The sequence below is a fragment of the Emydura macquarii genome, unplaced genomic scaffold, assembly GCF_026122565.2.
Source record: "Emydura macquarii macquarii isolate MOO-44397 ecotype Brisbane River unplaced genomic scaffold, CSIRO-AGI_Emac_v2 contig_1676, whole genome shotgun sequence".
Classification (NCBI taxonomy): domain Eukaryota; kingdom Metazoa; phylum Chordata; order Testudines; family Chelidae; genus Emydura; species Emydura macquarii.
In genome coordinates this window covers 762957-789131 of record NW_027131813.1, presented here as the reverse complement: position 1 = coordinate 789131, position 26175 = coordinate 762957, and the positions used below count along the sequence as shown (strand labels likewise).

The 26175-nt window shown below is 43.1% G+C and overlaps 1 protein-coding gene across 3 annotated transcripts in view; it reads right to left on the bottom strand.

Moving 5' to 3' along the window:
* HMBOX1 (homeobox containing 1) overlaps positions 1–26175 on the bottom strand; it is a 145067-nt gene that overhangs the window by 37817 nt on the left and 81075 nt on the right. For all 3 annotated transcript variants that reach the window (XM_067556162.1, XM_067556163.1, XM_067556164.1), the window contains exons 5-6: positions 19668–19778; positions 9811–9964 (exon numbers count right to left, since the gene is read on the bottom strand). In XM_067556162.1, the coding sequence (XP_067412263.1) occupies positions 9811–9964; positions 19668–19778 (265 nt within the window). The remainder of the gene's footprint in view (positions 1–9810; positions 9965–19667; positions 19779–26175) is intronic.

Here is a 26175-nt window from a genome sequence, read left to right as displayed (position 1 = left end):
TTATTACAACAAAAACAACGAGAGTCCTGTAGCACTTTAAAGACTAACAAATTTAATTTCTGCAGGCATAAGCTTTCGTGGGCTGTAACCCACCTACCTAACAGGTTATGTTTATGTGGTATTGTCCGGGCTTGGAGCTTTGACAAGTTATAAAATTGCACAACTACATAATTCTATTGGCGATCCTGTGAGGCATGCAGTACTCAAAACACATACGAAAAGGTAACTGTGTGTTTTTCATTGTCTGTTTCTTTATTAAAATCATTACAAAATGAATCACAAATCCAACCATCCACACCTGGTTAAGAGGTAAAAAAAGGTCAATTTTCAGCATGGAAGGAAGTTAGTAAAGAGATACTGCAAAGTTCCATATCATTATTAGTAATAGTTTATACTGTGGTAGTACCTAGAGACTCCCACAAGGCTGATGCCTCACTGTGCTAGGCTCTCTACAAAGATATACTGTAGTAAGTAACATTCCTTGCCCCAAAGGACTGGTGTTATTTATTATATTATTAACGTCCTAGATCTGAAGAGGGAGACTGCAAAGTCTGCAGAAAGAAAATTATTTAAATTGCATATGAATAGAAGGGATGGTTGGGAACTTTCAAAGGACCTATCAAAAATCAAATGATTGAGTTTCAAATGTCATTATTTGCCCAATGTTTAGACAAACGCAAGATAATGCACATTGGAAGGAGCAATTCTGAACTGTTTCTGTGCATTGATCGGTTCTAAACTAACTGCAGCTACTCAGGAAAAAGACCTAGGTATCACTGTGGACAGCTCAAGGAAAATATATCTACACCAGCGGCCAAGAAAGCAAAAAAGGAAGTTAGGTTGACATAGGAAAGGTTGGAGAATAGCACTGAAAATATTTTGATATTGATATAAATTGATAGCACACCCTCGTCTGGCATACTGCAATCAGTTCTGGTCAGCTGCTCTTCACACACCCTGGGTCTCAAAAAGAACATAGCAGAACTGAGAAAGGTCTACAAAGGGGCAATGAAAATGATTAGATGCATGGGAAGACTTCCCATATCAGGAGAGAGAAAGTATTCTTTCATTCAGAGAGAAAATAAATAAAAAGTGACCCGATGATTATATATAAAATAAATGATACAGAGAAGGTAAATGAGGTGCTCTATTATATCCTCTCAGGATGTAAAGGGCCTAGCAGTGAAATTTTTAAAAAGCAACACATTTAAAACTGATAAAAGGGAAAAATGTTTATCCTTTGTGAAAGTCTCTGGTTCTCACAAAATACTCTAAAGAACTTAGATTTAAAAAGGATTAGATATTTTATATAAATAATAAGAATACCTATAGCTACCCTAGTCAGGATAAAAATTGATAATGGATATCAACTTTTACCCATAGCCATGTAATCACCCAAAGTATCTAATTTTGGGGGGGAATAAAGGGGTGGGGCAACATCTTCTTCTAAAGCATCCAATGGATATAAATCACAGATGGATGTTGCTGGTATGGCAATTCCTGTGAAATGTTCTCATATTAAATATGTTGTATAGGTGTCTGTTCTGGAGGATCTCATAGCTCTTCACAAATATGAACAGCAAATAACAAATAACCTCCTATTTGGCCATTCCTTCCATAGGCCTCAAAGCATGCAGTGAAGTGAGCCTCCAACTGGGCTTGATCATGCAGAACCTCACAAGATGCAAGACAATAACAGGACTTGAGGATCCCTCAGTCGACTTCATTGGGAGTTATGGGCCCTTGGCATCTTGCAGGAGATATTCACCCTTCTCAGATTTGGCCCAGTATCCCTGTGATGCAGATAATTTTTTTAGAGATGGATAAAGTCCAGCACAGAGAGCTTCAGTGACTCACCCAAAGTCACTCCACAAGATAGTGGCAAAGCTTGACTGTCCGCAGGCCCCAGTTCTCTCCGCTTTCTCATGCTGCTTCTCCAAAGTAAAGCTGAGGAACGCAAGTAGAATTTCTGAGCCAAACAGTGGCATCCATCATACTGACCAGACAGCGATGTTCTGTCTCTATCAGTATGTGAAGAGACTGAAAACCAGTTCCTTCCTGCTCTGTTGCCAGGCTAGGAAGGGAGGAGCAAGCAGATCCCAACAAACTTAGATCCCCTCTTGAACACTAGACAGGAAACAAACTACATCTACATTGCCCTGCTGTTCAGGTGACGGGTGCGAACAGCAGCGCGCACCAAACAGCTGCCTTGTAACTCCCCCATGTGGATGCTGCAAGCGTGAACTAAAAGGCTCCTAGTTTGCACTAATGTGATGCTCTTCACACAGGATTACATTCATGAGAACTAGGAACCATTAATGTAATCCTGTTTGAAAAGGATTACATTAGTGCAAACTAGGAACCTCTTAGTTCACGCCTGCAGCGTCCACATGTAGCTGAACTGCAGGGCAGTATAGACAAGCCCTTAGATCCCCTGTGGGACCAATATTAAGATTCTGCAACAAACCAGAACTCATGAGATAAAATGAACAAAGGGAAAGTCACCTATTTCACAGGCTAATAGATTTCATTCTCCCAAGATAAGCGGTGGAGGCCCAATGCTTGGGACAGTTACAGTGATAATGCTCATGAGCAGAATACTTTTTTAATAATGAGCATCAGTGCAGACAATGCTCACTTCTCAGCCCCATGGGGCTCAGCCTTGCTTATTCTGCATACCAGCATATACTGGGGGCACGGCAGAAGGTGCTGCACACATTGTACCATGCGGCCTGTGCACAAAGCAATAATGGCCGCTTTGGAGGGAAGTTGGTACAGTTCTCTTTAGCCAGTGGGATGGTCATCATGACATGGGCCCACTTCAGGTGAGCAGAGTGGGTAAGAAGGGGGAACTGTCAAGGCTGTTTAGTTCTAGTTGTTGGTGCCTTCCCAAGTGTGTATTTGGTACATCAACACTGCAATCAGCGGTGTCCCTGCAGCATGTGTGGACATCCCAAGCTAGCTTTGATCTAGCTGGCTGAAACAACACCGACAGCAGGGCAGCCACACCTGTGACTCAAGTGTAATGTAAACATACCCTATCGGAGTTTCACACGCATACACTTCAAACCCCTTCTTCTGCTCTCTCCTTCCTCACCAAGTATAAGCTCCTCATCCTCAACTCTATTCCCCTCTTCCACTCTCTGCTTTACACTCTGTGACATACTGCACCCCCATCTACACCCTTGTGGTGTGATTGTGCATCATTCATGTTCACCCTTAGAGTGTAATTGTGTTCTGTTTAATGCAAAGTATGGCATGTAAGATGTTTTTGGAATGCTCATGGTATGCTGACCCTTATTGTTATAGTGATAGGTTTGTTGCAACATCATAGGTATGGTTAAGAGGCTTTGCTATGTAATATTCCCAAATATGCGTCTCATGGCTTGAGACAGATCCAGGCAAAACCCTCCAAAAGCAAAGAGGTAGTTCATGCCTCGCTAAGGCATGCATAAAACAAACCCGCTCTTCCAGAAGCAATGGACTAGCCAAAGCATCAATAAGGGAATACTCATTGATGCAAGTGGAGGAAGCCATACAAAGACACAGTCTGTCACCTGACCCTGAAATAGGGGGGCAAGGCCCCAGAAAGGGGTGAAGGAAGATGTTTGCAAAATGTCTCCCCTTTTCATCTCTCTCTCTCTCTTCCACTCCCATCTACAAACATCATCAAGCAACTGAAGCATTGATGGTGGGGGGAGACCCTGGTTGGAGGCAGACCAGCCAGCCTGTGCTGAGAATCATCTAGGACTGTAAAGTTGCTAAAAATGTTAAGCTTAGTTTAGAATGTGATTTGCCTTTTATTTACCTTTGATCAAATCTGACCTACTTTCTTCTGACTTATAATCAGTTAAAATCTTTCTGTACTTAATAAAGGTGTTCGTTTGTTTTATCTAAAGCAGTGCATGTGGTTTAACGTGTGTAGAGACTCCATTTGCAGTAACAAGGCAGCTGCATATCAATTTCTTTGATAAACTGATGAACTAATCATGAACTTGCAATATCCAGTGGGCAGCACTGAATGTTGCAAGACGGCAGTTCCTAGGGTTGCATCTGGGACTGGGGGTGTTGGCTGGTGTCATACCACTGCATAATCCCATGAGCAGCTGGCTAGAGGCACTCACTCACTGAGTTAGAAGCAGCTTGCTTGACGTAGGCTGGGCATGGGCTGACCCAGGAGTGGGGGCTCACACAGCAAAGCAAGTGCAAGATGGGCTCCAAGAGTGAGGGATTGTGGTGACTCAGCAATACACCAGTCCAGACTGCAGACGGGAACGTCAAACGTTCCTTTTATGCAATTCCTGTCGGCCAGTTTACTGGCCAGTTGAAAGTCAGGCTTTTTCCCTTCCTCACTAATGTAGAAATCATGAATTGGGGGGGGAAGGATATGACAAAAACAACCTCCACCCCAAAAACAAAACTACGAAGCTATCTAGACCACCCCCCTGGCACTGACAGGCTGTCCCTGCAATTTTTGGGCATGGGGCAGGGGGAAGCAACCTGGTGTGGAATAAAGAACAATGGGTGCAGAATCAGGAAGTTTAATCCCAGCTCTATTGCTGATTCACTTTGTGGCCTTGAACAAGTCGTTTCACGCCTGACTCAGTTTCCCATCTGTAAAATGGGAATATTTACCTACACCTCTGAAGAGCTGTGAGTATTGTTTAGTTAATGTTTGTGTAGTGCTTTGAACTTGTAAATGGCAATTATTTTTTAATGTCTAGGTTGATTTAACCATATCTTAGTCTAGGTCTATGTCTAGAATAAGTTGATTTAATCATTAGTATAGACTGATTTAATCATATCCTTAAAGCAAGACAGTATATAAAGAAAAAAGCCAAAGTAAAAAACAAAAACACCCTCAAACCTCAAATCTGTATTACTTCAGCAATCCATAAATACACAGTGCTGTGCACACGTTAATTGCATCACTGAATTAATAGCTTTGTTTACAAGAGACGGTACAAGCTGTATGTGTTATTTTTATTTAAACATATTCCCACTTCACAGAATGGTTGTCAAAAGAAAACATGGTCACTTCAAACCTGCAACAGAATGCATACTTGTATAAAGGGAGTAGTTTTGAAAATGACTCTACCGAATGCCTTGAAATGGGCGTGTGTCCCCAAGTTGATTCTGCTGCCACCACTAGATGGCACTGCAGTAATGAAAAGCCTGCAGAAGGAGAGAAACTGAGTTCCCAGGTATATAACTAGAGGAAAAAGCACAGTCATGTGTTTAAAAAAAAGCAGAAACGGTTTCATTTAAAAAAAAATTCCCTCACGGAATTTTCAGTCTGACAATTCTAATGAGAGAGGTTGAAAGAAAAAAAGGGTGATTTTGATGCTGTGGAAAGAATCCTTGGGACTAGATGTACTAGAGAGACCCACAAACCTGCACAAGAAACAGACTTCCAAGCCTGACCTCAGGTTCCAGCCGAAATGATTACAATAATCTGAGCTCCATTCCCAAAGGAGGGTGAGCCATACCACACCACCACCACACATACAACTCAGCATCTTTCATGAGCAGCAGGCTTGAGAAGAGAATGTTCCCTGCAGGTCAAGGTTGATATCACTGGCAAGGCAGCGTGAAAGGAGCTCGCATTGCAGTTGTCTGAACCACACCTAGTTTGCAGTTAAATATAGAACTTCACTTTCTGGAACTATTGGTCCTCTTAACCTTCAGAGCATAAATATTTGGAAATTTAAAAAAAAAAAAGAAAAGGAAAAAAGAAAGACCTTCAAAATCTATTGTCTGAAACCCAAGCCCAACAACTAAAACTGTCCTGGGAGAAATTCCAAAAAGCAGTAAAGATAGGAAAACTGAATTACTGAAACCACAAGCAGCATTCTGGAAATTCAGAATAAACTCATTAGTCTCTTTGATACACATGCACTGTATAGAAGCACCCATGTATACACAGTATTTAAATACACACACAGGGCCTGATTCTGAGCTCACGTACACCAGTTTGACACCAAGTGTAGCTCCACAAGAGAGTTACTGCTTATTTACACAAACCAACGCCAGGAACGCTGCCCATTGAAACAGTCACATTCCTTATGCAGTTCAAGAGCCACTCCTGAGTGGTGCTGGACACCCATTCAATGCAGCAGCGGTACCAGACATGTGACTTCAGGATCCTGTGTATCCACAGGAACAAACAAACAAAACTGGTGTGGAAGGGACAGCTCGGGATGTGTCTTTGATGAAACTGATAAACATGGCATGGAGGTTAAGCCTCATAATTTAACTGTACTATGCATCTGTGGCCAGACTCAGCTACCTTGGCACACAGCCAGCGCTCACTTTAACTGTGCAAAAGCCACTTCCTTAGGCGACTTTCCTCAGGCAAATGGAGATGATGCATTTGGTTAAAGGGGACACACTGGGTCACTGGAGAAAGGCTGCACTTTTTAAAAAACACGTTTTGCCCTTGGCCATGAATTGGTTGGCATGAGTCCACAGCAGAGTTGACTCAAACAGCAAAGTGTGTACAGGAGAACAAAGGCTGCAAAGTAATGCTCGCACAAATATCACCTGTAAAGCTAGAAGTGTCCAAGAAGAGCCTGCGTTGCCCACTTAAAAGCAGCCGCTAAGAGCTTAATTGGACACAGCAATAGCACTTTCCATGAGTGGCACATCAGAACTGCTGGGTGCTATGAGGACACAAAACAACGGAACGTGTCTAATCAGGCAAGGAAAATCCTTTGGTCTACTGAGTTGGGTAAACCGCCTCCACTAGCAGCCAAATCCTTGAGATGATGAGGCAAACAACCCATCTAACACAACTAGATCATTGTGCAATGTTGTACGCTAGAAACAGAAGTAGAAAAATGCCTTCCTTTTCCCCAGTGATGATCAGCTTTGGCCAGACATCAGGAAACCTGGTTGTGTAAGCATGTATTATGAGTCATAAAATTGGTGGGCCTGGGACTGTGGTAACATGTTAAGTGCATACTATATGAAACATCCCTGAGCTCCTACTCAGGTGGGGCTCCCTTGCTTTAGGCAATATATTTGCACGTCAGTGATTAATATTTGTTTACAAAAACCCTTACTGCATTGTTGCAGTGCCTAGAGTGAGGATCAGGCACCATTGCGATAGACACCATATAACCACATAGCAAAAAGACAATCCCTGCCCCCAAGAGCTTACAATCTAAGACAAGATGCAACAAATGAGGGTGGCAAACAAAGGAAAGAAGGTGCGGAAGGAGGAAACAGACAATGAAAATAAGATCAAGTGGTTACATATATATCCTACTGCACAAGTTGGTGGTTTCTGATAGTTTAAAACAACACAAAATTGTCCCTCCCTAACAGAGGTACAGTCAAATCACTATAGGCTGTCTGATTTCTTGTAGGAGTCAGAGCAGAGGTGAGACTTGAGGAGGGATCTGAAGGAGAAGAGGGTAATGTTTAACATTGTCTTTTTGTTCTGTGTTTGTACAGAGCCTAGCACAATGGAGTCTTGGTCCATGGCTAGGGTTTTACACTTTGCTCTCATTTCCCAAACATCACATTGCAGAGGGGGACACTCGGTTGTAAAAGTACTTTACAACTTTTTGTTTTAATGCTAAACCTCTGGCCCATTATATTTAAGGGAAAAAGTGAGGTAAAGGGCAGGAAAAGGAAGAGGAAAACAGCCTGGGAGTGAATCGCCTACAGGTTTCACACTATACTTCGTACGGCCTAGTAGTGCCAACCCCACTGAAGTCCATGAGATTCTGCAGCGATGCAAGCTTCCAGTACAGGACAGGGCCTTCCGTTACTCAGATGCTTCAGGGCAGGCGCAGGATTATCATTTCAGAGAAGCATTTACACAGAATAGATTTAACAAACCACTGATAGTTACTGGTGGAGTCTCAAGAGGAGACGTGGAGACAATTGCTATTTGCTGGCCCCAATACTGCAAAACCTCACTCGTATGGATTGTCTCATTACTTCACTGAGACCATCCCTGAGAGTAAAACACTTCTGCTTGAGTGACGGTGGCAGGATTGGGCCCCCAAGGTAGTTAAGATTGTGGTCTCAGTGTCAGTAAAAGCAGCCTGTCTCCTGCTAGGTGACAGAGAGCCCCGTGTTTGAGTGAAGGAAAGGAGAAGCTATTAGAAGTGTTTTATACAGTGAAAGTGCACTCACAGAGAGAGGGCACATAATTCAGGCTCTGAACCTGCAAGGTGCTGAGAGCCTCCATCTCCCACAGATTTCAACAGGAGTTGAAGGTGCTGCTCCCCTCCTGGAGGTGCACAGTCACTTTGCAGGATCAGGCCCTTGCCGAGTCAGAGTTAAGAGGCAGGCGTCAATATACATTGGAGAGAACAAAGCCCTCTCTGGAACGTTTGGATGTCAGATAGTTTGGAAGCATGATTGTGCCGCTCACCAAGTCCTCTGCCGGATGTGGAAATGCCATTGATACTCTCATGATGAGCGTGGCACACGTGAATAGCTAGATTATTGCCACTGCACTAGGCACCTCAGCTGCCTTTATGAAAAGGAGCTGAACTGCTCTTTACTGCACGGTCTTCATGACATGTGTATCCTATTCTAGTCCCTGGGGATGGGCTGGAAGATGGCATGAAAGGTCCCTGCAGCTTCGATTTCGACTTTCATGGTCTATGTAATGTCTTGTGTTTACGGGTTAGAATTCTGGGGTGTTTAAGATTTTATTATTTACAATACCTTAACCCTCCCTGTGTTCTAGAATACTTCTAGCAGGAAAACACTAAACAAACCAGCCCAGCAGACAGGCTTGGATAAACATGTGTTCGTCCAAACCCAGCAACATTTGCAGGATTTTCTGCAGCCTAACTGCAGATCCTTTTCTTGTGAGGGATTGGGCCTGAGCACAGGGTGTTCACAGCCAAGTCCATTACCAGGGACTAGCTTGATGCCAGATGTTCCCCATAGTCCCAAGTGGAAAGAAGATGGAACGGGGAAAAAATTCCCCTCCCAGCTATTTAGCCTTTCCAGGGCACAAGCACTTACCCCTACACAGTCTCTCTGTACGCTCTAGGCCTTTCCCAGCTGCCAGTTTTAGCCACTAGAGAGAAATTCTGAAGTGAGCAGAAGGGAAAGGCAAAGTGTGCATGCAGCAGGCAGACCTTGCTTGGAGAGTGCTTAATTTCTGCAAAGCTGAAGAGCTGGGAGTTCTAATGACCACTTGCCACTCTGCTTATGTATTTGAATGGATCTACTTTGCCATGTATTGTTCCCAGTCGACATCCAGGTCTGCAACAGGCTTCTGGGCAGGGAATTTTGTGACCAGAAATGACAATGTGACTTATCAGGCATAGCTCTCCTCTTATATAGCACTGTAAATGGACATGGTGCTGTACAAATGTCAGCATAAAATAGGATATTAGTTTTATCTGTTTGAGGTAGGATAGGATCTGCAAAATGGAAAGAGCTGCACAACACAAAGCAAAGGTTATTCAGACCCCTATCTAGACAAAGTCTGAACTAGCTTGGATGAAAGCTCCCCGCAAAGCTGAGGAAAAGCTGAATAACAAAGTCCAGGAAGGATCTGCGAACTGAAACAAGGACAAGGTTTCTAAAGGGCTATGAAGAACATTCAGAATGATCAAGAGGACTATGGCACTTAAGTGCGCTACATGAAATATGATGTAATGCTTCCTCCTAGTCCTCTAAATGAAAAAACATGTCCAGGTAACTAACCGCTTGCACACTGCTGAAGCACATTCATGATAAAGCTACTCATCAGAGCGGGGACAAATAGTATCTCAATATACTTCCATTTATAAAAGCACATCAAGGCCTTGGCAATCCCAAGGAGATACATACCTTTCCATAACAGCCAGGCACTCCTTTCTCCATGTGAACCGACTGCCCCGCCGTAGTCTGAAGGTCCCAGAGGTAGCTGTGACTGGGGGAGGCGTCTGTCTCCATTCTGGCTCTTCTACTGGGATAGGAGCAGGTCTCATGCTTAACGTAGCCCCTAAAAACAAGAATAAATATGTACGGTGTTTCCTAATGGACTGAAAACCCTGGTCCTCTTCTCAGTCCTGCTAATAAAGAAACAACTGATTGGTGAAGCCATTCAAGCCAAAGATAAAACACTAGCAAACCAACACATTAAAGACATATAAAGCCAGACTGTGTCCTCACTTACATGGGAAAGAATCAGGTGTTACCCTGTTGAAACCAATGAAATTAAACTGGTCTACGTCAGAGGAGAATCAAGCTTGGACTCTTCATTATAGTCATTTTGGAAGGGCCATCTTGCCCTCTTCAAGATGATCAGCTTCACACAGAATGTCTAAGCTATGCCCAAGCTGGGTCCCATTCTGACTTTGCTTCTTGTTCTTCTGCCATGAAGTGTGAAACTGCAGGTTTCTATACAGTTCAAGTTTGGCAGTTGCAGAGAGCATATGAATAAGTAAAGAGGCAAAAGTCTTTCCACAGCATGTTCAGGAAGCTACGACTTTAGGCCCAATTAACTATCAGAATAACACCACATGCAGAACCATGCTCTATAAACTAGGCAGAAGTGGGCCAACCAATGTAGGTTGGCCAGACGAAGAATCTTTGAGAGACAGAATGGCAACACTCCATCAGCTCGTAAGAGAAACACTTAAAGGTTGTCTGATAGAAACCTTTCAAGATTGAGCTGGAGCCCCCTGTTCAAAAGAGGGGGCTGGCAGCATTTTCCAAGAGAGACCTTCTATTTTGGAACCGGCTTTCTTATTTTGTCCAAGTAGACCAAATCTCCTGACCTTCACGGCATGCTGCAAGGTCAGTCTATCTACTCAGCCATTTGGTGAGGGAAGTGGGGGAGGGGAGTGAGATAAGGGCTGGTGTTTGTTGGGTATGGTTTGGATTTGGTTTGGTCACTTTCTTCTTTTGGGGAAGGAGAAGCTGTTCTTTTTACGTGACAGTATTTTTAATTTAGGTAAAAGGGGCTTGAGCGTGGGAAAGGCAAACAGATCCAGAACCAGCCGTACTGAGTGCCTGTCAAAGTGAACCAGGAAGTGCTGGCAGAATAAACGAAGCATGGTACTGAGACACGCGTGAGGGGAGAGGTAGCACCGCCTGACAAACCAACTTCAGTTCAGTGCACTTGCTCAGCATGGTTAGGCCTTGATCATGAAAATATACAGAATATATTGCCAGTATAGCACTGTTCCACTCATGTTATTTGTAATAGGGTGAAGGGGGTGAAGAACCTCATGTGGTTAACCCTAACAATGGTTTCCCTACATGGTGTTAAAGAGTGGAGAACTCACAACTCCAGCCTTTGGCTGTATCAGCTGCACAATGGTTATTTCCCCTTCTGATTGAGGATTAATACTCTGAGAAGGGTGAGAGTCTCTTGAGGCATCAAAACTTAATCCTGGGCAAATCAGTAGTATGTAAAGCACATAATCTTTAGCCTTGCACAAACAGGATGTAGTTACAACATTGCCTGCTGAAGAGCCCTCCTCCCTACATCCAGCAGCAGCTCTTCCCCACCTCACTCGACACTAGTTTATTGCCATGCAAAATATTTACCTAGTTAAATGCAACACCAATTGGTCGCAGGATCCTTTCAGAATAGGATTCTGGCCAGCTTCTACCAAGGTTTGTGCACGAATTTGTACATTCTAATGTTTCAGAAAAGTATCTGACTGCCAGCCTTTCAAACACAAAATTAACAGGGCAGCAAGAGTGGGGAAATGCTAGCTTCCCCCCAGTGTCTTACCAACAAACCTCCCGCTGACCAGGAGCTGTGAGAGGAGAGGCTCTCTCCACCTACTCATAAATGGGCAATTTGTTAGCACTACTCTCAGAAATCAGATGAAAATGAAAGAGGGAATTTCAGTGATGCTTAGCATCAAGGTAACAGCTGCAGGGTAATGATGTTATATTAGTGTGTTTGAAAAGTTTCTTAGGTAAAGGAGAAAAAAATCTATACTTTTTTTGGAACATAAATCTGCTTCCATGTAAATCAGGAGTTGATACATTTACGTACTGCATATAAAATGGTTTTTTTTGGGGGGTAGTAATAGTCTTCATGGGTCAGTTCACCCATTTATCTATTCCATAGGGCAATATCAATTAAAGCAGCTTCCTGACGCTGGCAGATGCTGGAGAAACATTTTGAGAACTGTGGATGAACACAGGCCACCACCTAAGACATGCTCATGAGGTCCAGCACAAGGAAGACCATATAGGAGCATCAGGTACTTGGATCTCAACTGATGATGGCTGACGTGTTGGTCAGCATATGCACTGCTGGCGTGATCTTTGGTGAAGGAATCAGAGAGAGTTTCCGCTTTTCTCCCTGGACAAATTGAGCCCTTTGGTCACTTGTTCTTTTAACCTGCTGCCCCAACGCGTCACCCTGATGTTCTGTCCATCTAGCTCTGCTTCTATAGTTGGTTTAAAACAAAGACCTAAGATACCATTTTTTCCATATTAAGGGCCGGATTCTTCTATTATACCAATGCACATCTGCCTGCAGGTCTGATTTATCTGTACAATGATGTAAAACATATTACAGATTGCAAGATCTGGCCCTAAAAACAGCAGATTTTTAAAAGGAGGGATGCTACTATGGTTTTGGCTGAGTATATCCACAAAGTTAGGAAGCAATTAAGTAAAAGCTCTGAGAATTGCTTAGTATATACATCAAAAGGCGAGGCACTCTGTATGTGGAGAGATAAATTGCATGGGATAAAGTGTGGGGACGCCCTATTCATACAGCAAACAGGACTAGCATGTGCTACTCTCGTCTAATACAAAATGTGACATGGCCCGTGCAATGAAAAAGATGTGACTAAATCCTTGCCTGGAAGGATCACCTCTAGATATCAGAGAAGAGTTGTCTCCCCCTGGCCCTTTCAATCTCTGGCCTTTGTGTTGAAATTGCCAGCTAGGTTGCCAGTTTATTTGTTGTTCCTTTTCCCCTAATCTCCATCTTCTTGTGGGTCTGTCCTTAGACAGTGAACTCCTTGGGGATCAACTCTTTTCATAGACCAGAAATCATCTATTCTGAGCTCCTGTAAATTTCACCCAGATACCCCATCCATGTCTAGCTGGCAGCTGGTCACAAGCGGAGTGCCCCAGGGGTCGGTGCTGGGGCCGGTTTTGTTCAACATCGCCATTAATGATCTAGAGGATGGGGTAGATTGCAACCTCAGCAAGTTTGCAGATGACACTAAGCTAGGTGGAGTGGTAGATACCCTGGAAGGTAGGGATAGGATACAGAAGGACCTAAGCAAACTGGAGGATTGGGCTAAAAGAAATCTGATGAGGTTCAACAAAGACAAGTGCAGAGTCCTGCACTTTGGACGGAAGAACCCCATGCACAGCTACAGACTGGGGACCAAAAAGCTAGGCAGCAGCTCTGCAGAAAAGGACCTGGGGGTTACAGTGGATAAGAAGGTGGATATGAGTCAGCAGTGTGCCCTGGTTGCCAAGAAGGCTAATAGCATATTGGGCTGCATTAGTAGGAGCACTGCCAGCAGATCGCGGGAAGTAATTATTCCCCTCTATTCGGCATTCGTGAGGCTACATTTGGAGTATTGTGTCCAGTTTTGGGCCCCCCACTACAAAAAGGATGTGGACAAATTGGAGAGAGTCCAGCGGAGAGAAACAAAAATGATGACGGGTCTGGAGCACAAGACCTATGAGGAGAGGCTGAGGGAACTAGGCTTGTTCAGTCTACAGAAGAGAAGAATGAGGGGGGATTTGATAGGAGCCTTTAATTACCTGAAAGGGGGTTCCAGGGAGGATGGAGCTAGGCTGTTCTCAGTGGTGGCAGATGACAGAACAAGGAGCAACGGTCTCAAATTGCAGTTGGGGAGGTCTAGGTTGGACATTAGGAAAACGTTTTTCACTAGGAGGGTGGTGAAGCACTGGAATGGGTTACCTAGGGAGGTGGTGGAATCTCCATCTTTAGAGGTTTTTAAGCTGAGGCTTGATAAAACCCTCGCTGGGATGATATAGCTGAGGTTAGTCCTGCTTTGAGCAGGGGGTTGGACTAGATGACCTCCTGAGGTCCCTTCCAACTCTATGATTCTAAGTCCAATGACTTTAGTTAGGCTAAAGAATTTCATTCCTCAAGAGACTAAATTGTTTCGTGCCACTGTCAGAGAACAGGAAAGACCAATGTGCCACCAATGTCTGGGGTCCCCACAACAGCAAGGAACTGATTAAGTGTGATATACCCAGATGATGCTAGCAGGTGATCCATGGCCTATATTGCAGAGCCTTAGACCCTTAGAAAGATATTCAGTCTCGGTTTAAAGATTAAGTACTAGTAAGTTCACCACCTCCACTGCAAAATGGTTCCAATGTTCAATTACCAACACTGCCAGGAAATTGCATCTTATTTCAAGGCTGAATTTGTCTATCTTCAGCTTCCAGCCACTGGCTCTTGTTTTGCCTTCATCCACAAGGCTGAAAAGCCTTTTCACCAGATGTCTTTTCCACGTTTAAGTACCTAGACACAGCGATCACATCACTTCTCCACCTTCTCTTTGACAAGCTGAATAAGCTAAGCTCTGGAAGTCTCACGTCAAGGAGCTGGGAAATAAGCTTTACGGCCATTTTTGTGGCTCTCCTTTGAACTCTCCTGAGTATTTCCAAACCTTCTTGAAGTCTGGAAACCATAGTTGACGCCGTGTTCCAGCAGTGGTCTCTGAGTATTTGGAGAATGCTCAGCACAACCCTGGGGCTATGATAGAAACAATAACCTTTTTAAAATTGCCACGCATGATGGATTCTCCAGTGTGGACACAGGCTCACTGAGATCTGCACTGAACCCATCTCATTTCACAGGTCACTGAACTCTTATCGTGTGATGATAGCTTCTGGTCCTTACTGAGGAGGGCTGGATTTGAAAAAGCAACATTGTCCTGGTCTACACTTAGCGGGCGATTTGGTGGCAGTCAACAGGAGTTATGTAAGCTACGCAGAGTAGCTTGCGTAACTCCCGTCGACTGCTGTACTTCTCTTCTGCGCGGCGTCTTCATTTCATTGCACTGCTCTGACGGGAACTGCGTTCCCATCGACGCAGCGCTACGCCACTTGAGGGGGTGGTTTTATGGCGTCAACCTCTGGATCAATTGAGCGGTTCTTCACTGACTGCTCAATCGATCCAGAAAGGTCAATCTGACGGCGGCGACTTTGCCCCTGCCAGTGTAGACCTATACCCCTAGATAGTGAAAGACTCCCTGCAATTTTACAGACACGCCCATCATTTAGATACAAGCTCTTCAGCACAGGGTCTGTTTTCTGTGAAAAGCTTAGCACACCTGATGAACTATAAAAGAAGAATTACATCAGCATCACCCCAATACGAATCTCCTGGGATATCCAGCATCTTACTTTTTCATAAGCTTTTCTTTAGAGCCAACAAGGGCTTCCATGGCATTAAAATGATGGAAGATGCTACATGCTGCTGACAGCTGCCACTCTCTTCCACCTGGTAACACACACACAGCCTTGTCCAAGAGGACTAATACTGTCTTCCTATTAATTGATTGGCAGGAAAAAAAACCCAGCTTAAATGTGGGTATTAGCACCCCACATTGGAGTCTTAACACGTCATTTCTACAGCCTGCCTGGGTCTGTAATGGCCCAGAAACAGTGAAGGTGCCAAGGTTACTCAGTCATGAACATCTCACATTGCCCCCTGCTCCCATGAGCAGGGGAAGATTTGTTAGAACAATGCAAGAAGCTATTGATGCAGTAATGCTTAAATTTGGTTCCAAAACATAGTTATAAAGTGCCAAACTGGTGCTCAGCCCTCTATAAAACATGGAAGGCATGGTCCCTGCTCCCAAAAATGCTCCCTCTGAATACAAAAGTGTTACTGTTATTTAGATTAAGCTTCCAATGTTAACTAGTCTTAACATTTTAATTGAGTATTTCCTTGCACAAAGTCTGCCTTCATCCCAGCTGCAACTGCTTCCATAAAGAAAAATACAAGTGCTAGCACATTAAATGACCTATCTGACATTATCATTAATTCCAATGTCCCGTCGTCCAGAAAAACATTGATCATCAAGTTAGGAGCAAGATCTATATATATAGTAGGAACAATTCAGCCCTATTACTACATCAGACTTAACACATTTCCCAAAGCTAGTTCTCTTTCATAACAAACTAGTTTATCTGAGGCTGTCTGAACAACGGTAACGAGCAAAGACACTAGAAAGCAGTAGAGCCTATCCATAGAGAAAAACTAAACAGCGAAGAACATACGCCAAAGGCCAGACAAAGCTGGGAGCCAGCAAAAGCTTTGGAGGCACTGAGCCCGCTTCTGTATTAATAGCAGCAAACATTATAAAATCTTGTTGTTCTAAGGCTCCCCAATACAAAGTTGCTGATTAGCAGATGCAGGACTGTATGCAGGTGATTTAAAGTATCACCGACCAATGTAGCACTGTCATAGAATTGAAAAAAAGAATTAGAAAAGTGTCTCTGTTGTTGTATTTATATTTCTTTTCTGTCTCTGTCATACAATAGCGCCTAGACACTATTATCATGCGGGGTGCTGTACGCACACATAGTATGAGACAGTATCTGACTGGAAGAGCTTATAGTCTAGACCAGTGATTCCCAAACTTTTTAGGTCATGTCCCCCCTTGCCCCATCCACACCCTCTGCTCCCCCCAGCTGGGGCTGGGGGCAGGGCCACAGTGGGGGTCAGGGGATGCGGCTGCAAGTGGGCCTGCAGCGGCTGGGGGCCGAGTCGGGAACAGTGGCCAGAAGCCAGCGGCCAAGGCTGGGGCCATGGTGGCTGAGGCTGGGAGCGGAGCTGGGGGCCAAGCCAGGAAACCGTGGACGGCAGCCAGGACCAGAGCCGGAAGCTGAGGCTGGAGCAGAGCTTGGGGCAGTGCTCCCTCCCCCCTCATCCCCCGTGATGGCTCGCCCGGCCCTGCTGTGCCTCCCCAACGTTCCTCCATGCCCCCCTGGGCGGGGGGCACCCCACAGATTGAAGACCTCTGGTCTAGATAGACAAGGCAGACAAAGGAAGTATTATCCCCACTTTACAGATGGGAACGGAGGCACAGACAGTTTAAGTGACCTGCCCAAGGTCACACAGGAAGTGTGACAGAGCCAGGGACTGAGCCCAGTAGGTTCCATGCCCCGTTGTCACCAAAGAACTCCTACTTCCCAATGGGACACCGCAGCTCGGGAGGGAAAGGGATACAGTTGCCTTCCCAGCTGCTGCCACTGGACGGAGACAGGAAGAAGAAAAACAGACGAAACGAAGCATGCCACTCTGTTGAAAGTTAGACAACAGAAAAGACACATGCCAATCATTTAATTGTGTGAGTTCTGTGGGATGTGTTTTACTGAATGGCCATACAGCTCCGAGCACAATGGAGCTTGGACATAGTTGGGGTCTCTAGGAACTACTTTAATACAACTAATTAACATTAATTATGAATTTTTGTGAGAGGCCGATCTCCCTTTAACAAGGCCCACCAAGGCCTAACAAACTATCCGCCAGACCCTGCCAGCCCAGGAAGTTTGGGATCCCAACTGGTTCTTTGACACTAATTAATTTAAACTGTATGTTTCTTGGGGCGGGAACTCCATCTGTATGACACATTCACCACTAGTATTCAACAAATACATACGAATTATCCACTGGCTGGCCAATCTGGACTGCAACACGACAGGTTGCATGGCAACAGTTCAAAGCAACGGACGGTCTTAAAAAAAAAAATCCCTCGAGTAGAAAATTCAAACAGCTATGGGAAAACTAAAAGGTTTTTCCAAGTCTCTCTAAGTAAATTGAATGGTCTATCTATTCTAAAGGGAATTTAAAGGCATCAAGACACTCCCTTGGCATAGGTAAGTGTCACTTTGTCTTTACAGTACTTGAAAAGGCTGTGTAAGGTCCCTTATAAATAAACAAAATTAAAAAACTCCAGTCAGCTGCTCTTCCAGAAAATTTCTCCCACGCCAATACAAAAAAACAAAAACAGGCAAGCCCTTAGCCAGTGAGACAGTGAAGAACGTAGAGGTAGTTTAACATCAATTCATTTTGATTTAAATAGTTATGTTCTCATCATTCTCCCTTCCAGAAATAGGTTCTGATGAGTGAAAAGACACATAGGAAGATATGGAGGAATGGGTGTCACTGCTGAGTTTAACAAGGGCTCTCTTACCATGGCTCAGAATGCTCTTTCATGAGCAATCCCAGGCAATACTGTAGCAGAAGGATCTATGAGGTTATAGGAAACAAATCTAAGCAGTAGTTTCAATCCTCAGGAAAGGCCAGATCCTGTTTTTCAGCTCTTTCCAAAACTCCAGTCCTCCGTTCCTCCTCTCAGTTTTTGGGCAATGTCTTCTGTCAAAGGGGAATTTCTGGGAATTATTCCATGGGGATCTCAAGTTAGCTGATGCTAAAAACTTGTTCCCAATAACCTTACAGTTCTCCTTAGACAGTGCCAATTGCATCATCAACAGGGATTGTAAAATTGGTGTTCCTCAATGATCTCGGCTACCTGTCAGCACCTCCTTCTTTGGCTCTCTTACTCTTCAGAACACATTTTCAGATGCTTGAAAGAAAGAACAAAGCTCAGAACTGAGTGTCTGAATCTAGCTGACCTTAAATTAAAGTATTCCTGGACCAAGCAATGTATGAAGCCTCTTTATGTGCAGTTTACACACACACAGCAGAGGTTTTCAGAATCTGGTTTTACTGGTGTTTTACTTAACAGAACTCAGACTTCTGGAGCAAAGTTTGCTATGAATAGACTCTGACTTTTAATTCCCTTTAAATCAATTTCATTTAAAAGGGAAGACAGATGGCAGAGGATGGGTATAAATAGGCCTCAGATTAAACAAAGGAAAATTGAAGCTGCATTATCAGGAAGGTAAGTCAGTGGCTCTGTGATTGTCTCTCAAAAGGCAGTGATGGAAGCCTGGGTCAAGCAAGAAACTACAAGGAAGAATCCTGAAAGGGGACAGACTAGATGATAACTTCATAAGTAAAGTTTCCATCCCTCATTTCTGAGATTTTCTACACCCACAGTTTAGTTAAAACAATAGGGAACTTTATTTTCCTCTTTATACCTGAACTCTATTTTGATTTTTCAGAGGAGAAGCAGGCAGGTTTTGCAAGACAAATCTGACACCATCATATCCCAACCACATGATCCAAAACCTATTTAAGTCTACTAAAAGACTGCCATTGATTTTAAGGGGCTCTGGATCAGGTTCTTAAACCTCCTGTTGTTAGTTTATATTATGCAGCTATTTTCAAGGCCATGGCATGTTTAATGTTCCCTTCTCTTGATCCAATAGGGCTTATCTTTTATTTATATGGAAAGGCTGGGTGTAAATTTAAAACCAGCTGATCACACCTTCAACAGAAGCTACCTATTCCCACACACTCAGTTAGAGGGTATAAAAATGAGCCAAGCAACCAAGAAACAGGCCAGGGCTGAAGAATTGGAGAGGCAGCCCAGGGTCAGTGCTCTGCATCACTTGCTGCAACCGAGAGTTTACGCTTAAAAGCAATTCTAGTCACAGGAAGGCTCTAACTCTCCAAAAGATAACTCAGTCACGGGATGTCACCTCTTGCAAGACACTTCAGTACAACATGGTGAAGTGATGATCAGCTCCACTCACAAACATGACGCAGGGTTTATTTCAGAAGTAAAAGCAGGAGTATCTTAGCTTGTTTCGTTTACCAGGGTTTGTCTTCTCAAGCTGGTACCATCTGTAAAATGCCCTTTTCTTTTGTTCGCTCAAATCCGACCCCTGCTGCAACAACCAATGGGAGATCCGGCTCTGACTGATACCTACAAGAGAGAAAGAGAGAAAAATTTTGAATGAATTCAGTGCTGGTGAACGGTACTGGCTTAAGAAGCCCAGAAACTGAAAGTTAATGTTTTAGACACAGAAAAGGTACATGGTTCAAGCTTCCCCCCACAGCATCTCACCAGTATGCCTCAACTTTATTATTTTATTTTATTATTTTATCCTTTATTATTTTTAACCTGAGTCAGACACCACCCCACAGCAGGCAGCATAGTCCACCAGTAAGCGGATAGTTCACCAGACTTTGGAGTGTGGAGTTCTGGGTTCTATTCCTAGCTTGGCCACTGACTCTCACTGTATGGCTGAGGAAATCATAACATCGCCGTGCCTCAGTTTCCCCATCTGTAAAATGGGAATATTGGTACTTACCCATCATTGTAAAGTGCTTCGAGATCTACAGACGAAGAATGTTATTAAAGTGATTGTGATGATTAAATGCTTGTGCTGCATTCTGAGCTCGAGAATAAGGTGGAAGCGGAACAGCAGTTTGTGATATACAGATATCAGTCCAACAGAAAATGAACTCATTCACCTAGCAAGTCACATCACACGGGCCAGAAACAAAACAAAACCTAGCTGATGGTAAACAGCTTCCAAACACTATTTACATGGGCTGGATGAGACCCTGTGACCTAGAGGTGAAAGTTCCATCTCTCCAAGAGAAATTTAAATCAGACTTACATAAAAATAGTAAAAGGAGAAAAATTCCCAGAAGTTGAATTTTTTTTCAGAGTGTGAAGTGGAATGCAGGATCAACATCGGCTTTCCACCCATAACACTGAAGGACAAATCAATCAGAAGAACAAAAGCCAAAACTAACCAGCTTCACAAGCAAAGAAGCCGGTCTCAAAACCCACTCGGATGAGAATCACATACTCAAGCCATGATCACCACCAGCTACTCCAAGAATTTACACAATTCAGTGTTCAAATGGTTGAAGCAGAAGGCTAACAAAAGAGACAAAGGAACTATCAAAGCCAAGCATTCATTCTTAACAAGGCCATACAGCCATTAAAAAGGGTTAACGACACACAAACCTCTTGGAAATTAAAGTTCTAGTAGGTGTTCACAGTAACAATAGATTGCTAAACACCACCTGTGCCAACAGGTGTTTAGACTCATCATAACAAGCAGGCTGCTTTTCACAAGGTACTCATACCTACCTCTCCCATTTTGAGATCGCACAATCAGATTTAACTCATCGTGAGAAATAGCCCCCTGGAGGTTTACATGTCTTCTAATAATTTGTCCTAATGTGTTTTTGAATTAAACAAGGACATTAATAAAATTTCAAAATGATTAAAAAAATCTCAGGGGACTCCAATTCATGCAGGTTAGCACCAACTAGGCTTTCAAAACTATAGTAACATTCCAACTAGCCTGTGTTATATATAATTCTGGAGCTACTGAAGTTTCATTTATCCTGCAGGAAGAGTGGATTTGTTTTGGTTTTTTTTAAACAGGAACTCGTTCAACAGAAATCCTCCAACGGGGGGTGGGAGAGAACTTGAAGGCTCTCTGACTGTATTCTGATGGACTTGCAGGAGGCAGACTGTGTGTTTTTATTGTATATCCATTTTGTATTCCCAACCAACCTCTCCCTGAGACTGCCTCTGTCCTATCTATCAAAGACGGTACAAATAGCTAAGGCAGTCCCAGTTAAACGTCCCCAGGCATGAAATCATGCCAACTAGAAGCATGTGCTCAGTACAGGGACCTGGTTCAGAAACTTGTTTCCTCTGGTGCTCTGTCTCAGTCCACTTTTTGAGCACAGTGTTACATGCCTTAAGTGTTTGGCCTCTCAGCTGTGGTTTCTCAGCTGGATGAGTTTTGTCTGTTGATGGGTGAGGGTTGCATTAATTTATTACCTGGTGTCTAGGTACTGTGGTCTGCTTTAAATTATGTAATGTAAATATTGTGTGTACATCTCTTTTCTAACAAAGTAGGATATAAGAGCAAAGTTTTAGGCACTACAGTTATGGATACAGAACATATTTTTGTAATAACATATTGGGGCATCCATGCTTTGCCCAAGAGGCTGCAATGGCAACTTGCTACACTTATTTTGTATAAAAAGGTATAGACTGTCGCCATATACTAGGCTAGTGTTCTCTGCAAACAATAATGGTAACCTGGTCCAGTGGTTGAAGCAAAAGAGTGAGAGACAGGAGATTGCGGTTCAATTCCCAGCTCCCCTACTGACTCATCTCGTCTATATCAATACTCTAACTCCAGGTAATCACTCCTGTTGAGAGTCAGAGACCCTTTTCTCTCTGTCCACACAGCTAAAATTCTTGTTCAGGCCTCACATCTCAGTCTCTGTGCTTCCCAACACTCATATTACCAACAATCCTCCCATCTGCAGCCCATACGAAATGCAACGGCTAAGATCATCTTCCTTGCTCACTGTTTCAGTCAGGTCAACTTTTCTGAGTTCTCCACTGTTTCCCCTTTCTTTACCACATCACGTCCAATTTTCTTGTGAACTTTCCTCCCCAACTTCTCATCTATCATTGTCACTGGAGATTAGATGCCCTCTGGGGCAAATATTGTCGTTTCCTCTGTTACAAAAATGCTAGTATAATTTGGGTGCAAATGCAAATTAAACAACACTCTGTATTTATGAAATGCTAACTAAGGTTACTGGGAAAATTTCCTCTGTGAAATACACAAATTTGATTGGTCAGTTTTTATTATTTGTATCCTGATCAAGTCTAGACACCCCAACATTATATGTACTACACAAAGCAAGACCTTTGCTGCCTAAATAGACAAGTATCATTTTACATGTTTTACAGTTGGGAAACTAAGGCAGGGAGCATATGACTTGCCCAACATCACACACAAAGTCAGTGACAGAGCCAGGAATTGAACCCAGACCTATTGAGTATCAGTGTAGGACCTTAACCACAAGTCTATCCTTCCATTATTTATTTTTAATGATGTCCTCATAGCAAAAAACAAATTAAAAAAAGAATATTTGATAGTGATACAGTTTCTACTTCCTAAAAATGAGGGTTTTATACAGTGGACTCACCAGGGCTCAAGTGATATAGTTTGTAATCCTGCTATTTCAGGAAATTGCACTAGCAGGAAAAAATTGCTGCCAAAGGCAAATTCATGAAGTTACTTAACTGGAGCATCTAACATCCAGCTGCTTGGAGGAAATCCACTATTAGACTGGCTCATAGACCACGAGGAAAACCTAGGTTCATTGGTCTCTGAGCCACCAAGCCAAGAGTACATCATGATGGTGACACATACCTTTGTCAGAGAAAATGCAGGGGGGAGAGGGAGTCACAAAAGAGTCAGGGCAAAGTCTCCTAAATTTGACATTTTAATGAATATCGCAATTCTGTCCCCCTTCCTCTTCATGCTCCCTCTTTGCCCCCACCCTTTTTTTCTGCCAGGTCAGACACACTCCCAATGGCAGATTCCAATTCAGAGATGATGATGAGGATAATGCAGAGATGCTTCCCCAGGCTGCACTGCTCCTTGGGCTACCCCCCAAAGCAGATGATTTGGGAAGAAATTTTCCCTCCAACATGTCAATGAGGCAGCAAAAACCAACCTCAGGAGAAGGCAAGCAGAGAGACTTGCTACGTCAGTGTATGCAGTGCATATCTGCTCACAACTCTGCAGACTACTGCTCACACAAGCCCCGAATCTCTTTCTTCTCCTTCCTCTCGCAGATTGGTGTGTTCATCCTCTGTGGCTGTAATCTATATTTTTTTTAAATGTTATTTCCAAAAAAGTATAGAGACGCACCTGGAAGGTACGGGATTTGGAAGAGAAGTAACTGATTATGCCTTTATTCTTGTGTTTGTAATAACAAATCCTGGATTTGTAAAATATGTGCCTGCAAAGAACATCAATCAACTTTGTACATTCGCAAGGTCTGTTTCTAGGAAAGCTGCAAAGATCAAAATCATATTAAAAGAAATCCTCACCTGTGTCACCCACCACCACCACATATTTTAAAAACCCGTTTTTCACCATTTATGCTGGCTTGTATCAATTCCATTCCATGTGGACAATGGAACTACTCTAGTCAGTTTTGTTTTTTATACTTGGTTTTGCTTTGTCCGCTATTCTATGCTGCTGTGTTTGGGTTTCCAACACTGCACAGATCATTATTTGTGCTAAGTGCTGTATACATCATAAGGGATGGTTCTGTTCTCAAGAGCTCACTGTCTAAACAGTCAAGACAGAGAAAGGGTGGGACAGGGATGAGCCATACAAGCAGAATGATTGTTGACAAACATCATGTTAGAAAAAACCCTTTCATTATGTATTTTTGAAACATATGAACTGATGCTCTTAGAGAAAGGATGCCTGGGTGGCCAGGCCACTAGCCTAGGACTTAGGAGACCTGGGTTCAAGCCCCTGTTCTGTCACATATTTCCTATGTGAACTTGGGTAAGTTACTTAGCCTCTCTGTCACAGATGGGGATTCTAGCAGCGCCCTACCTCACAGGGGTGTTGTGAGCACAAATACATTAATAAACTGTGAGGTGCTCAGATGCTTTATGGCCCCCATTAAATATATACATAACATAATTGTTAGGTTTTACAAGCCTTCATTTAAACCCTGCCTCCACCCCCAGAAAACCCTAAATCAAACTCTACATTAGGGTCCTAAATTACTTGGCAGTTCCATTAATCAAGTTCAAAAACACTCTTTGCCCCACTGCAGGGGTTCTCAAACTTTTTTTGCTGGGACCCCCTTTGAAGATATTTCATGCTGTAACAAACACACCCCCCCCCCTTAGTTCTCCACTGCTGCCAGCGGTGGTGCTGCCTTCAAAGTTAGGCACCCAGCCAGCAGCGGTCACTCTTGTACCCCCCCTACAATAGACTTGCGACCCCCTTTTGGGTCGGGATCCCCCATTTGAAAAACGCTGCCCTACTGACAATAAACCACATGGTTCTGGGGTACATTTTCAGTGGTTATCGCAAAAGATAAAGATGTGCCACTCTCTTTTATTGTTAATGGAGATCTGGCATCCCACACACCATACGCAGTGCTGAAAACCCAGCCCTGAAGGGAGTAAAGCTGCAACTATGTTAAAGGAGTTTCAAACAACAAGATAGGAAATTCAGCAGGAACTATTATTAGCTCCTGTTTATACTGTCATTTTTCTTATCAGAAGAAGATTATTTATACACCACCCAACGCAAGAGTTTCTTGTTTATCTTATTACAGAAACCATTAAAGAAAGTTTCTATAAAAAGCAACTTCTGTATTTAGCATGAGTGCTAGTAAATGTTCTTCTGGGTTTTGCTCCTTATCAATTGTTTCTTTATTTTCAAGTCACCATTTCATAATTTCCTTTGCCATTTTTCACTCTGTTCTCTTTTCACACTACAGAAGACTTCACTGTGTGCCTACCTCATCTACTATTCCATGTCAGTTTTATTATTTGATCACTTTATAAGTTTCTGGTAATTAAAAAACAAAACAAAACAAAAGACTAGGTAGAGGGAATATGGTTGAGATTGAAAGGCCTACATTGTACTACCTCGACAATGGACTTCAACCTTCAGCTACAACAATATATATTCTCTCTCCTCCTTTTCCAAATTAAAAAATAAACATAGTAAAAGGACCCAAAAAATGCCACTGTGGCTAAAAAACAAAGTAAATGAAGCAGCTAGAGGCAAAAGGGCATACTTTAAGAAGTGGAAGTTAAATCCTACCTGAGGAAAACAGAAAAGAGTATAAACTCTGGCAAGTGAAGTGTAAAAATATAATAAAATAATAAAAACTAGAGAAACTACATTAATTCTTTGCATCGGTCTTCATGGCTGAGGATGTGATGGAGGTTCCCAAATTTGAGCCTTTCTTTTAGGTGACAAATCTGAGGCACTGTCCCAGATTGAGATGTCATTAGAGGTGGTTTTGGAACAAACTGATAAATTAAAGAGTAATAAGTCACCAGGACCAGATGGTATCACCCAAGAATTCTGAAGGAGCTCAAATATGAAATTGCAGAACTACTAACTACAGTACGTAACCTATCATTTAAATCAGCTTCTGTACCAGATGACTGGAGAATAGCTAATGTAACGCCAATTTTTAAAAAAGGCTCCAGAGGCAATCCCGGCAATTACAGGCTACTAAGCCTAACTTCAATACCAGGCAAATTGGTAAACTATAGTAAAGAACAGAACTATCAGACACATAGATGAACACAATTTGTTGGGGAAAGAGTCAACGTGGTCTCTGTAAAGGGAAATCAGCGAGCATGTAGACAAGGATGATCCAGTGGATTTTCAGAAAGCCTTTGACAAGGTCCCTCATCCAAAGGCTCTTAAGCAAAGTAAGCTATCATGGGATAAAAGGGAAGGTCTCTCCTGGATCAGTAAACAGTTAAA